This window comes from Terrapene carolina, unplaced genomic scaffold (genome assembly GCF_002925995.2).
Source record: "Terrapene carolina triunguis isolate 2854851 unplaced genomic scaffold, T_m_triunguis-2.0 Scaffold210, whole genome shotgun sequence".
NCBI classification, from domain to species: domain Eukaryota; kingdom Metazoa; phylum Chordata; order Testudines; family Emydidae; genus Terrapene; species Terrapene triunguis.
In genome coordinates this window covers 16831156-16846186 of record NW_020664561.1, presented here as the reverse complement: position 1 = coordinate 16846186, position 15031 = coordinate 16831156, and the positions used below count along the sequence as shown (strand labels likewise).

General features: G+C 40.1%; 1 protein-coding gene across 1 annotated transcript in view; it reads left to right on the top strand.

Moving 5' to 3' along the window:
- Window positions 1-15031, top strand: part of LOC113407204 (nucleoprotein TPR-like) — a 70088-nt gene that overhangs the window by 46618 nt on the left and 8439 nt on the right. The window contains exons 36-46 of the mRNA XM_026655373.1: window positions 1919-2127; window positions 2423-2695; window positions 3662-3810; window positions 4788-4871; window positions 6120-6320; window positions 7925-8056; window positions 8572-8662; window positions 9342-9526; window positions 11826-11894; window positions 12371-12465; window positions 13792-13898. Coding sequence (XP_026511158.1) covers window positions 1919-2127; window positions 2423-2695; window positions 3662-3810; window positions 4788-4871; window positions 6120-6320; window positions 7925-8056; window positions 8572-8662; window positions 9342-9526; window positions 11826-11894; window positions 12371-12465; window positions 13792-13898 — 1595 coding nt within the window. The remainder of the gene's footprint in view (window positions 1-1918; window positions 2128-2422; window positions 2696-3661; window positions 3811-4787; window positions 4872-6119; window positions 6321-7924; window positions 8057-8571; window positions 8663-9341; window positions 9527-11825; window positions 11895-12370; window positions 12466-13791; window positions 13899-15031) is intronic.

Sequence of the window (15031 nt, the reverse complement as noted above, 5' to 3'; positions counted from 1 at the left end):
TTCAGTCCAATTCTCTAATTTTTCAAGGTTGGTTTTGAATTCTAATCCTTCTAATATTCTATCCTTCTAATATTGAATAGTACCAGACTCAGGCCTGCAGGACCCCTAAAGATATGCCTTCCCAGCTTGAGTATAGTCTTTCAACCAGTTATGCTCTCACCCTAAAGCAATTTCATATAGACTACATTTCCTGAGTTTGCTTATGAGACTGTTGTGGTAACAGTGTCAAAAGCCTTATTAAAATCAAGACACATCACATCTGCTGGTTCCCCCGATTCACTAGGCCAGTTAGGGTGACTAGACATTGAGCAGTTTGTCCCATGTGTATGGTCGGGACGCCATTTCTCCTGATATTTTGTTACGGGCGCGGCGGCCCTTTTTTTTTTTTTTTGGTTGCTTAGGCGGCGGTAACAAGCAGGGGGAGTGACTTTTCAATTGTTACACTCACCCAGCACGTCCGGGTCTTTGGCGGCACTCCGGCGGCGGGTACTTCTTTCTTCGGTGGCAAGATTTATTACCCACTACCAAAATGCCGCCAAGGACCGTCAGCGACTGAAGGACCCGCCGCTGGAGTGCCGCCGAAGACCCGGACGTGCTGGGTGAGTGTAACAATTGAAAAGGCACTCCCCCTGTGGCGGTCCCGATATTTTGGAGTTATCATCTGGTCACCCTAAGGCCAGTAATCCTGTGAAAGAGGGAAATTAGGTTGGTTTGGCATGATTTGTTCTTGATAGATTCATGCTGTCTATTCTTTATAACCCTCTTATCCCCTAAGTGCTTACAAATTATTTAATAATTTGTCCCAGTATCTTTCCAGGTACTGAAGTTAGGCTGTCTGGTCTATAATTCCCCGCATCCTCTTTGTTCCCTTTTTTTAAAGATAAGTACTCTCCTTGCCTTTCTCCAGTCCTTTGGGACCTCACCCATCCTCCTTGAGTTCTCAGATAATAATTGCTAACAATTCCAAGATGGCTTCAGCTAGTTCCTTAAGTACCCTAGGATGTATTTCTTTTGGCCCTGTTGAATTTAATACATCTAACTTATACAAATATTCTTTAACCCGATCTTTCCCTATTTTGACTTGCTCTCTTCCCTTCTTGTTGATAATATTAATTGTATTAAGTATCTGGTTACTACTCTTCTTTTTTAGTGAAGACTGAAGCAGAATAGACATTAAAAATCTTAGCCTTCCAAATGTCATCTCTTACTTGGTCTCCTTCCCCACTAAGTAGAAGCCTACACTTTCGTCTTTCTCTTGCTGTAAATGTATTTGAAGAGCCGCCTCTTATTACCTTTTATGTCCCTTATTAGCTGTAACTTGTTTTGTGCTTTAACTTTTCAGAATTTGTTCGTACTTGCTTGTGCTATTCTTTTGTACTCCTGAGCAATTTGTCCATGTTTTCACTTTTTGTAGGATTCCTTTTTGATTTTTCAGGTCATAAAAGAGCTCCTAATGGAGACACATTGGCGTCTTACTATTCTTCCTATCTTCCTTTGCATCAGGATAGTTTGCCATTCTGCCTTTAATGTTGTGACCTCTAGAAGTTGCCAACTCTCCTGTATCCCTTAGATTTTCTTCCCATGGGACCCTGCCTTCCAGTTCTCTGTATTTGTCAGTCGTCTTTTTGAAGTCCACAGTTCTTATTCTGCTGCTCTCACTCCTTCCTTTCCATAGAATCATGAAATCTATCATTTCATGATCACTTTCACCCATGTGGGCATCCCACCAAGTCTCTGTGATGCCAATTAAATAATAATTTAGCTTAGATACTAGTACTATGCCATGATTTGTTTTAAATGTTGTTGTGAAACTTTTTTAAATCAACATTTGATATTTTGTTAGAAAACTGAATTTGATACACTTGTAAGTCTGACCCTGACTTTGTTAGCACAAATAAAACCAGTGTCCTATTTCCAGTGCTAGCACTTCAGATCCACCAACAGCAAACATTAAGCCAACGCCTGTTGTGTCAACTCCAAGTAAAGTGACTGCTACTGCCATACCCGGGAGTAAATCTACTCCAAGAGCAAGTATCCGTCCAATGGTTACTCCTGCTACAGTTACAAATCCAACCACTACTCCAACAGCCACAGTTATGCCTACAACACAGGTGGAAACCCAAGAAGGTAAGTGTTCTAAATAAAGGGCAACTATCTAAATTAAAATAACCTTAAAGGGGCTCCTTTACCTTGAAATCTAGTCAATTTCAGAGTTAAATATAACTTCTGGTATTCTACCTGACCTTGAATCCCCTTGCTAATTTTTTCGTGCTTTTACAGTTTTTATACCTTTAAATCAGTTAACAGGCTATACATGAGAAACATTAAATCTCACTATCCACTGCTTTCTCAAGTGAAAAGTAATGTGAACTGTACTAGATAATTATAAGCCAATTAAAATGTGCTACCATTTGCTTTCCAGCTATGCAGTCAGAAGGACCAGTAGAGCATGTTCCGGTCTTTGGAAGCACAAGTGGATCTGTACGCTCCACCAGTCCTAATGTCCAGACATCTCTCTCTCAACCCATCTTAACTGTTCAGCAACAGACTCAAGCTACAGCTTTTGTGCAGCCCACTCAGCAAAGTCATCCTCAGATTGAGCCAGCAACTCAAGAGCCACCCCCCACCATTGTAGAGGTCGTACAGAGCTCACAGATAGAAAGGCCCTCCACTTCCACAGCAGTGTTTGGTACAGGTTGGTTTAATTCTCTAAATAAATATACAGGGCCTAATCTCATGGTGTGCCCAAACCACTACAGATCCTCATTGAATCAGGCCGTAATGCATATAATAGCAGCTGATGGCTTCGTGCTCAAATTGTGGGGTAGGCTTTCAAAAAGACTGAGGTCTGGCCTACCTTCTTGCACCTGCCAAAGTGTTACCTTTTAAAAAATGTGACCTAGCACACTTCTAAAAGGTATCCTAGCTGAAACAAGAAGTGAATGTTCACATGTCTATTCAAACTAGTGCTGGATGTTAAATCTTGTTTGCTACAGGAAAAAGCAGGATCTCCCCTCATTCGCTTCTCAATTTCCTCAATCTTGCTTTGGTATGAAGATTCAGAGTTTAATATAAAGGTTTGGGTCTAAACTTTATAAATGACTACTGTAGGAAAGCAAACTAAATCAACTGAACTGAACATATATTCTGTGATTGTACCTGTACTTTCTTCAAGCCCCCCATCTAGGCCTTAGATGGCAATTTAAAAAAAAATTAGATCTTACTGCTGCATTGAGCATCTGTCATTATAGATGCTTCTGTTATTTGCAAAATTTACCCCCCAAAATTACCCATTGTGACTATTTTTAATTGTCTTTGCTGCTACCCACGGAAATGTTAGCAACCACGTTCTGTCAGGAACAAGACTACTGAAAAACAAACAAAAAAGCTGAAGCAAATCTGGGTTCTGGTGGACTTTGACTAGGGGCCAGTTTCACAGAGGGGGGCCTGCAGCTCAGAAAGCTCTGCTGCCAGCCCTAGTGTGTTCATCCCCAGGAGCGAACAGCAAGACACTCCTATCCAGTCCCAAGTGCTATGGTTGAGTATAGAGCAAGAGGCAGTCTCTGAGAAAAATCTGAAATCATCTTCTTTTCTGCCAGTTTCCTAAACCCTTTTTGTGTGCCATAATGCTCTTGAAAATAACACTGAGGACTCTTTCAAGTTTCAGCTACCCCAAGTTCTTCCTTGCCCAAGCGTCCACGAGAGGAGGAAGAGGATAGCACAGTAGAAAACTCGGAACAAATTTCAGAGGAAACAGTGGATATACCTCTTCCAAAGAAACTGAGAAGCGTACAGAGAGTTGGACCTGAGGTTTGTAAGAAGGGAAAATACTTCCAGTGAATAATTTTGCCCCGCCCAGGATTTGAGATTGGAATAAGCTTTTGACAAGGATCCTGTTTCAAAAGCTTTTAAAATTCTGTTGCTGGCAAAGTCAGGGACCTTTTGTGAAAATGATAATTGACAAACTCTTATCCTGTGGTTCTCAACCAGGGATCCGAGGAGACCGAGAGCAGATTTCAGGGGGTCCGACGAGCAGGGCTGGCATTAGACTTGCTGGGGCCCAAGGCAGAAAGCCAAATCCCCACCACTTGGGGCTGAAGCTGAAGCCTGAGCAACAGCTTCATAGGGGCCCCAGGCAATTGCCCTGCTTGCTACTCCTTAACGCCGCCCCTGGCTTTTATATGCAGAAAACCAGTTTTTGTGGCACAGGTGGGCCATGGAGTTTTTATAGCATGTTGGGGGGCGGGCTCAGAAAGAAGGTTGCAAACCCCTGCTCTATACCATTAGAATAGCCTACACCTTGAATTTCCAAATAAAGCAAAAGTTATAGCATTTAATGACAGGGGCTTTGTGTTAAAGAGTAGAATTTTTATTAGTTTAAGGAAAACACTGTTAATTTGAAATCCATGCAGTTGAGCGTAGCAGTATTTTGAATAGGCCTTAAAAGGAATGAGGTGGGTGTCAGGAAGGCAGGAGATGCAGAAATTGAAAATGAGAAATAAGGCCGTGGGCAAGAGTTTTAGCAGTGTGGATAGAGAGAAGGCCAGGTCTTTGAGTTATGGAGAAAGAAGCAGCAATAATATTTGGACATGGTCTGGATATTCAGATGTAGAGAGAAAATGGAATCTCATATGACACTTATGAGGAGATGTCAGAAAAGCAGAAATATGAGATTGGATGGAGAGAGGCTAGTCAGCAGTCGCAAGATAGGTGTTGGGCATTGATGTAGAAACGGTAGTTGTCTGTCTGACTGACTCTCTTACTATGAAAAATACATGCTTTTTCAGGAGGAAGTCACGGCAGAAGAAAGCACTGACGGTGAGGTAGAAACTCAAATTTACAATCAAGATTCTCAAGACTCCATTGGAGAAGTAAGCAAAAAAAAAAAAAAAAATCTTCATTTTAATTGTAGCATGAACAGCCCTTCCCTGCAAATACCACTTTTGTATTTTAACAATTGCGGAAGTTAGCATTGTATATCAATCTAGTCGCTATTAGAAAAGCGTTCGTTGATGGTAACATCTTTGTGAAATGTCAGTCATAATTTAGAGATTTGTAATGGAAATCATTTTGTATAGATTATAACAATTTTTAGGGCTAGAAGTTTCATTCAGTGTATATTTAATTTTGATTGCGATTTTCACATACCTCCATAGATAGTACTTGGCATGTATATATAACTTCACATTTTCAAAGAACTATATAAACATTAAGTACTGCCACTGAATTATGTAGTAATTTTACTTTTGGGGGAAACTGAGACATAAGGATTAAAGGAGTCACATCAGAGCCAGGATTGGAGTTTGTGAGTTCTAAATTCTTAAATTTCTTGCTTTGTTCCCACAGACTACACTGCTTTTTTTTCATTTTTTTGGCTTTATGTTGCAGAAAGATTCTGTGACAAATAGTTGAGCATGTTTCAGTCAGCAAGGAACTGGGGGGGGGGGGGGAGTCACAAAAGCGTATAGGCAGTGAAGACAATGTCAGTAGTTCTGTTCAGTACCTTAGACTTTCCTTTGTATTTATTTAGAGCCAGATTCCTTGTCATCTCACCACCAGTTTGGCATACTACTCTTTTGTATGTTGATGGGCTCCTCTAACAGAGCTGTTGTAATTGATTTGGCCAGTTCTCCTTTCTCCTAGCTGTATGCGTATTAGGGTAAACCAGAGTATATTATGCATATGCTACCAGCGAGGCTATGTTTACATATCCTCTGGGCACTTCTCCTTATTCAGGCACTATGCCCAGATTGTCCCAGAATGCATCAATACAAACATAATTGCCATCTTTGGTAGGTGTGAATTCATGTAGTAGCATGGTTTGTGGACCCAACAAAAAGCTACTGAGTGGACACAACAAAAATGTGGTTGTTGCAACCAGTTAAGATGAGTGTCACAAACAGATTACAACAACACAGCTGTAGTGTAGAGTGGACCCAAATCTGATCTAGGTTCTGAACCACAAGTGGTGACACAGCTGCTTTTAGCAGCACTCATGGAGGGCTTTAAAAGTTAAATGGAATTGGAAATTGACTTAATCTCTCCTGTGGCAAACATTTTTAAAAACACATATATGAAGTATCACTTTTATTTTAGTAACTTTCCTTTATCTTTTAAAGGGGGTCACCCAGGGAGAGTACGCTCCCATGGAAGACAGTGAAGAAACCTCTCAGTCCCTCCCAATAGATCTTGGACCTCTTCAGTCCGATCAACAGAATACCTCATCGTCCCAGGATGGTCAGTCCAAGAGAGATGATGTCATTGTGATTGACAGCGATGACGAAGAGGATGATGATGAGGAAAATGAAGGCGAGCAAGAAGTATGTCTGGCTTATTTGTAGTTTGTAATCTTCAATAACTTTGTGCAAATAAACAGCTCATCCTGCAGGTGGCTACCAAAAAGCAATTAAATTGTTTTGTTTTGTTTTTTCTTTGTAAAGACGAACTCACAATTTACAAACTTCTGCTGTTTAACAATAAACATAGAAAAGCATATGCACTCTTAGAAGTTCTGCGCATCCATTTACCTGGCCTGAGCAGAATTAAAACAATACATTTTCTCATTGATGCAGGAAAAACTAAGCACACAATTCCTGTTAATAGGAATTCTGCACTTATTCATACAGCTGGACATTTAAATTTATTTACTCAACTCAGCTTGATTTTTGAACTGTTGTGAAGTTGACTGAAGCACTCATTTATATAATGAAATGTCTCTGCTAGCCAGGTTGTGGAGAGGTTTTCAGCACAGAAATAAGTTTGAAGTAGCTATTAAAAAAAAATTCCTATCCTTAAGTGAAATCCTCAGTATTTCTTGCTTCACAAAAAAAAAAAAAAATCAGCCAACCCCCAGAATATATCACACTCACATTACCAAATACCTTGAGTTTTTCTGTTACTAATGTAACTTATTTATACAGGTTAAACCTCTCTAGTCCGGCACCTCAGGACCTGACCGGTGCCGAACCAGAGAATTTGCTGAACCACAGGAGGTCAATGCAGAGTGCCAGCAGATCTCCATAGGCGATGGAAGTAGGGGGGGGGGGGGGGAGTGGATGCTGCAGCACCCCCAGGCTTTGCACCTAGCATGGCCCCCTGCCCGGAAGCCCCACTGCCACCTGCCGTCCCGGCCACTGGCCCCCCGCCTGGGAGCTCCGATGCTGGCCCTAGGTCCCAGCCATTTGCCCCTTGCCTGCGGTCCCAGCCGCCGGCCCCAGTTCCTCCTCTTCCCTCCTGGAGCTTGAACGCTGCGAATCAGCTGTTTGTGGTACTCCGGAAGCACTGGGAGGGAGGAGGCGGAGTTGGTAAGCGCAGGGCCGCCGGCGCACGAGAGGCGTGGGGAGAGGGGGGAGCTTTGCACCGGTGGATGTGCCGCACCACTAATTTTTCCCCATAGGTGCTCCACTCCTGAAGCACCCACGAAGTCGGCGCCTATGCCAAACCATGGACGTTGCCAGACCAGGGAGTGCCAGATTAGAGAGGTTCAACCTGATCCCCTGAGACCCCAGTTACGATCCCAGCCTCATTATGCCAGATCCTGTACAAACATATACAATGACACAGTCTGTAACCCAAGAGAACTAGCGTGAAGCAGGCATATTTTAATTAGTCACTATATAAACTTTTTTATGCATCTTTGTCACTGCACATTACTCCAGGTGACAATCAAATTTTTCACTTGACCTACTACATTTGAAGTTTGTATATGCCTAAAAGTGAATTCTGAACATCTCTAGAAAGAGACCTTTAGAGAAAATCTGTTCATTGCACACTACAAAATGATTTAGCCATTCTCTAAAATGGCGATAATGATACTAACCTCCTTTGTAAAGGGCTTTGAGATCTATAGATGAAAAGTACTATATAAGAGCTAGATATTATCCTTTTGGGCTTTTCCTAAACCTGTGTTATGCTACATTTGTAGGATTATGAAGATGAGGAAGAGGAGGATGAAGATGATGATGAAGATACAGGAATGGGGGATGAAGGTGATGATAGTAATGAAGGAACTGGGAGTGCTGATGGCAATGATGGATATGAAGCAGATGATGCTGAGGTAAGAGTAGCAACCTTTTGTAGACATATGAGATCTCTTGAGGTAATTGTGATGTTACAGCTTGTTCCTATTGTAATCCACATGTTGAGAAAGGAAAACCTTAATTTGAACTGATCCAAGTAAATTGGATTTTGTGGTTAGGTGGTATATATAGTTCATGTTGCAACTGGTTTTCTTCTTCAGTAAAAAACTTTTCAATGTGTGGAAAGGTTGGATAATACAAAGTACAGGACACAGCATAAGCTTTATAATACTAGAATATGGTAGCTGTGAAGCTAGCCAAGTGTAACTCTTAACAACAAATGTTTATTAGTTGAAACATATTGAATAAATGATATTTTGATATAGATAGGTTTTAAAACTTGTGTAAATGTATACATGGTTGTTCTTTACAACTATGTACGGTATATAAAATCTCTTACGTTTTCATCTTTCCTATATGAGCTTTTTCTATTCTCTTTCAATTATTGGCCTGGTGGGGTTTTGCACTGAATCACTGTTTTATGTATTTTTAGGGTGCTGATGGTACAGACCCTTGTACAGAAACTGAAGAGAGCATGGGAGGTGGAGAAAGCAACCAGAGAGCAGCAGACTCTCAAAACAGTGGTACAATTAATCTGTGCTATCTCTAAAGTCTCTGGTTATGAGGGGGGATGTGTGCAAGCCTTTTGAGCTCTTTCTGTTAAAACATGTATTTTTGAATTTGAGGTGGAAAAGATAGATTTACTGGAGCACACTTTGGGGTGTGCTCCAGTAAAATTCTATAAGCTAACTAGCACTGGGTGTATTCAATATTTGTACGGAAAACATTACTTGCAGGAAGAGCTGTTGATGATTCAGTAGATGATCCTCTTCCCTCTGAGTCATTGGTGAACAGTTACCTATCATGATGCTAATTGTTTCTTTAACGTGTAGACATGCTGTCTTTCAAATGACTTTTTAAATCCAGGCACTGTTCAATTGTCACTGTTGGTCAATTACTGCTTTTTGCACTCGTAGAAATGTCTGCTTTAGCATGTTAACCTGATTTTCAATTTTGGTATATGTTCTGTAAGTTTTTATTGCAGCTTCATCTCAAACTACTCGTGCTTCAGGATTGATTCCATTTGGGTGGTGGGTGAAGTGACCCATATTCTTTATAAAGTATTACATCAATTTTTTTAAGTTGTCATACTTCTGTCATTGCAACTAAGGACAGTAAATTAAAAGAAGTACTGCCTGAATTACTCTGGTCATAGATTTGTGGAGTACAGTGTTTTTATTGTGATATTTCCTTGCATTTTAGGTGAAGGAAGTACAAGTGCTGCAGAGTCCACTTTCTCCCATGAAAGTTCAAGAGAACAGCAGCCAACATCTGCCTCAGAGAGACAGGCTCCTCGGCCACCTCAGTCACCACGCAGACCACCACATCCTCTACCCCCACGACTGACTATTCATGCTCCACCCCAGGAACTGGGACCACCAGTACAGGTAGGAAATCACTCAACGCTTTAGAAAATGAAGGAAACTACTTAATTATGTAGCTTTTTGTAAATAAGGTGTTAGTCCTGTGTATTTGGTCCAACTGTATTACTTTTATATGGTGTCTTACAAAAAGGAAACATACAGATATTAATTGAAACAGCTGAGCAAATTAACTTAAATTTCTCATCTCTTGAAATATGGCAGTGATTTTACTTACTAGCTGTACAAGTGAAATGACTATTACAAGCAGTAAGGCAGTAATGACGGGTGTGTATCTTGAAATGATTATACTAGCACTGTTCTAGTCAATACTTGTCAGTATTTCCACTCTAAAAGCAGTTTTTGAGCAGGCTGTAACTCAACAAGATCTGGCTCCGATTTTTGTTAAATATTCTTTGCCCGGATGCAGGTGTGGCATAAGGAAACTCCCACTGTCTTCTTAGCTAACCTTTTTGTGCCCAATGCCTTGCCTTTGAACTGTACGTGACATCTTAAGATTCTACAGAATTTTAAGCTTTCACTTAAAAAAAAAAAAAAAAAAAGAGAGAGAGAAAGTCTTACCCTTACGGTTGCAAAAAGAAGCCTCCTGATTGTGAGCTTATTCTTTACAGTCCCCTTGTTCTGAGAGGTGTGCACTGTTCCCGTTTATTTCTATGGGGTGTTTATCTCTGACCCCTAATGACAGATTACATGTCAACATTAACGATTCCACTTTACCAGGAACTTCAGCTAGCATGCTTATATTTCATGGTTGGACCTAGCAGTGAGTAAGGAAGGTAGGAAAGCGGCTGTTTTTAAAAGCATAGTGCTACACAAATGAGTCCTGCAGTGTCACAGGATCTCTCCTTGACTTTCAGTGTATGAGCCCACCCCATGCATGAGGTGTGGGAAATGTTGCAGCTAGTGAGGACAGAGACAATGATTTTCCCTGTACTTTCGTCCTCTCTTGAAAATCAGGGTTCTTTTCCTCAGTGTAGCCTGATGGGGAGCTGAATTTGAAGCACAAATTGCAGAGTGGGAAGAGGAGCAAGGCCTGTGCTCAGCTAGGTACATGTAACAACACCTGCCAAATTTCAAATCATCTCTGCCCCAAGAAAGAACAGATAGAAAAGAAGAATAGAGAAAAAATAAAGATAAAAAAAACAGTGCAGAGAGAAAAAAGGTAGCACACAAGGAAGGATGGGATAAAAGAGGTGGGATAGATAGGAGAATGGAGAAAGAAGACAAAGACCAGAAACCGCATTGATCATGGTTGGAAGTTGAAGCTAGACAAATTCAGGCTGGAAATAAGGCATACATTTTTAATAAGAGTAATTCATCATTGGAACCATTTACCAATAGTTGTGGTGGAGTCTCCATCACTGGCAATTTTTAAAACAAGATTTAATTTTTGTAAGAGATATGCTTTAGGAATTATTTTGGGGAAATTCTGTGGCCTGAATCTGTATGGGACCTTGCATACTTTATTACACCGAGAAATGTTGAATGCAGCTGTCAGTAGGCTTCTACTCAGTCTGCCTTGACTGGGTCTCATTGAGAGTTGGTCTGCACTGCTGCTTAATTGGTTTGAGAATTTAAGTGGTGAGCTGTGCTGAGCATGCTTCCTCCACAGTACAGTGAGCACCAAGAGAGAGTGGAAGAATGAATGCCAGAAGTTTTGACAGTTCCGTGCTCAGAACTTGAAATTTTTTAATTTTTTTAGGAAAAAAATTAAACTGACCTTAATAGTTCTAACTCAAACACAATTATAATTGTTCATAAATTTTTCATTTGGTTTATTGTGCTCTTTCAAGCGATTATAATATGGTTTATAATATTTTGTTTATTTTCTAAAGCCTTTCTGTGTGTGATGAAGTGCACAAAAAAACCGCTCTGAGCACTTTACACTAAATGCTAAACCACTGAACCATTTGTTTAGATTATACTAAAATTGTGTCTTGTGAAAATGATTTAAATGCCATTGAAACACTCACTATTTCCTCTTTACTCAGAGTTCCTATATTAATTTCCCCCCCTTTTGGGTGTAATATTGTCTCATTTTGTAAAATAGTTGATTCCACCTGATTCGGGATTGTTTTAACTATAGGAATTAAGTGCATGATTAAGTATATCTGGAATATGGCTTTCACCAATAAACAAAAATATGCTAGCTGGTTTTGTTACTCAAGTCATGCTTTTGGTAGAAAGCCAAAATAATTTCTTTATTTACCTTTTATCACTAAACTTAATTCCTGAAGATATTTGCATGTTGCTAGAATCCCCAGGAAACATTTATACCACTTTTATTCCTCCTTTTACTATAAAGAGAATCCAGATGACTCGGAGGCAGTCAGTGGGACGTGGGCTTCAATTAACTCCTGGTATAGGGGGCATGGTAAGTAAATGGCAGTCTGCTCCTAAAAAACCTTTATTGAGAGAGCACTCTGAACTTTGTAGTCTTATAAGACTACCAGAGCAGTAAAGAATTCCTTGGGTGTTTGTGTAACATTGCAGATAGGTTTAGTCAAGCTCTGGTTTTCATGTTAATGGGACTTCCATCCCTTAACTTATTCCAAATGTGAATACCAGGCAAGGTGTGTTAAGTATAAGATGAAGCTAAAAACCCTTAAGAATCTGGGTCAGTTTAGACACAGCCAATATTTATTACTATTTTTTAGGAATCAATCTTTTAAAATACTTTTTTATTTTGACATTGGTTCCCTTCACACTGTTGACTAGACAAATAGTAGTTAAAGCTGATGCGTCTATTTTTTTGGGAGGGAACCACCTTTGTAGATGAGTTTTATTTAGAAGCAAGCAGAGTAGGAATAATGAATATATTTTAGCTTCTGATCTTAATATTTTTTTCAGCAGCAACACTTTTTTGATGATGAGGACAGGACAGTTCCAAGCACCCCAACTCTTGTGGTACCACATCGTACAGATGGATTTGCAGAAGCAATTCAGTACGTAGAAGTCATAATAATTTAACCAAGTGCTCTTGTATATTTCCCTTTTACTAACAGTTTAATGGTTCTTTGCTTAAAGGTAAATGAAAATATAATGATTTAGTGATTGTGTAGTAAGATACTAAATAGCATTCCATCTACTAGATGGTTAAGAGAAAGTCACAAATATTGAGTTGTTTGACGTACATCATAAAACGGGGTTCAGAAAAGTAAGTTTCTGATCACATTCTAATCTAGTGTAACCTATTTGTTTAAAAAGTCATACAGTTAAATTACTAGGGCAACAGTGGGTTATCATGCTACTTTGAGCCCCTCTTTTGCACATTCACATTAATGCTAGAAGTGACAAAAGCATGTTTTCTCAATACTGACTATAAAGATCAGTTAAAATACACTAGCAAGCTGCTGTGAAGAATAGTTGCTTATCTCAACTTTGAATAGAGGAGAGTGGAGAACATGCTCAGCAGGCCACTTACAAATTAGTTGTGTAAAGCCATAGGAGCTATTTAAATGTGACAGGATTCATTGAAAGCCATTTTACTATTTTCTTACTAGTGGAGTATTTTTTGACCCTATCATTTTGATGCAGCTGTAATGGAGAAACTAATTCCTTTGGATAATGCTGATAACACTAAGGGCTGGTCTACACCCAGCCGCTAGTTCGGCGGCTGGGGATCGAAGTTCTGGGTTCGACTTATCGCATCTGGTCTGGACGCGATAAGTCGAACCAGGAAGTGCTCGCCGTCGACTGCGGTACTCCAGCTCGGCGAGAGGAGTACCGCGGAGTCGACGGGGAGCCTGCCTGCCGCGTGTGGACCGCGTCTGAACCGCGGTAAGTTCGAACTAAGGTATGTCGAAGTTGCGTACCTTAGTTCGACTTGGGGGGTTAGTGTAGACCAGGCCTAAGGCTTGGTCTACACTTACCCCCCAATTCGAACTAAGGTACGCAACTTCAGCTACGTGAATAACGTAGCTGAAGTTCGAAGTACCTTAGTTCGAACTTACCTCGGTCCACACGCGGCAGGCAGGCTCCCCCATCGACTCCGCGGTACTCCTCTCGTCTAGCTGGAGTACCGCAGTCGACGGCGAGCACTTCCTGGTTCGACTTATCGCGTCCAGACAAGACACGATAAGTCGAACCCAGAACTTCGATTCCCAGCCGCCGAACTAGCGGCTGGGTGTAGACATACCCTAAGTGTTATCTATGTTTGGATACTAATCTTATTTGTATCATAGATAATTTGTTTTCCTTATTCAATTAAAATAATTTTATTATAGTTTTTAGTTTATTAACTGTTTACAGCACATTATGCATCTTTGTAGTTCCCCCCAGGTTGCTGGAGTTCCCAGATTCAGGTTTGGGCCTCCAGAAGATATGCCACAGACTAGTTCCAGCCATTCCGATCTTGGCCAACTTGCATCACAAGGAGGTAAATCTGTGTAATACCTTTGTTTTATGATTGTTAGAAAAAATGTAAACAGCTTGAGAAACTAATCAAGCTTGGGTAATTGTCACCTCCATTCCAACTATATCCTTGTCTGTATTTTTGTGTAGTTGTAGGAAGGGTAGAAGGACTAAGGAGGCAGAGAAGATGTTTTGCTTATCTAGTACTGTTAGCTTTGTCATTTGTAACTACTATTAATGTAAGGATGATTGACGGTTTAGGCTTGGAAAGACTCGATTTTTATTAGTAAATGTAGGTAAATGTCAATTTCACCATACATACACAAGCCGATGAAAAAATATTTTAATTGATGATAACTGAAATTTAAAGATAAGCAGCATTTTTCTTACTTTGTCTGAGAACTTAGTTTGTTTTAAGGATGTTTACTTTGTATATTTTGACATGTGATGTTGACAACTTTTTGTGATTTCATGCTTATAAAGCTTTAACTTTTCTGAATCTCAACATCTATTGTCATTAAATAATTCTTACCCTCCACCTCCATAATTTCCAGCAACTGTGAAAATATAAATTGATACAAATAAAAAGTTGCTTAAATAAACATGGATATTATCTGTTAAAATTATAAAATTAATTCTGCTAAGCCTATGTTTAGCCATTTAGAATAGCATGTACAAGTATTGGGAAAACCAACACTAACGCAGTGAAGTAGGTAGCTTGTTGAGCCATTGTGTTGTCAGGCAGACACTGCCTGCGTCACCATATGTGACAAATTGAAATTTGATTTCACACAAGCAAAATTAAAACACACAAAATATAACAGATGTTTTCAAATTGCACAGCATACAGTTCTCTAGCATGTCTTGGGCCTGGTCTACACTACGACTTTAATTCGGATTTAGCTGCGTTAATCCGAATTAATCCTTAACCCGTCCACACAACGGAGCCAGTTACTTCGAATTAAAGGGCGCTTAAAGTCGATTTCTGTACTCCACCCCGACGAGCAGAGTAGCACCAAAATCGATTTTGTAAATTCGAATTAGGGGCAGTGTGGCCGCACACCACCGAATTAATGTGGTTAAAATTAATGGGGTAGTGTGGCCGCACACCACCGAATTAATGTGGTTAAAAACCGAATTAATGTGCTTAGTGTGGCC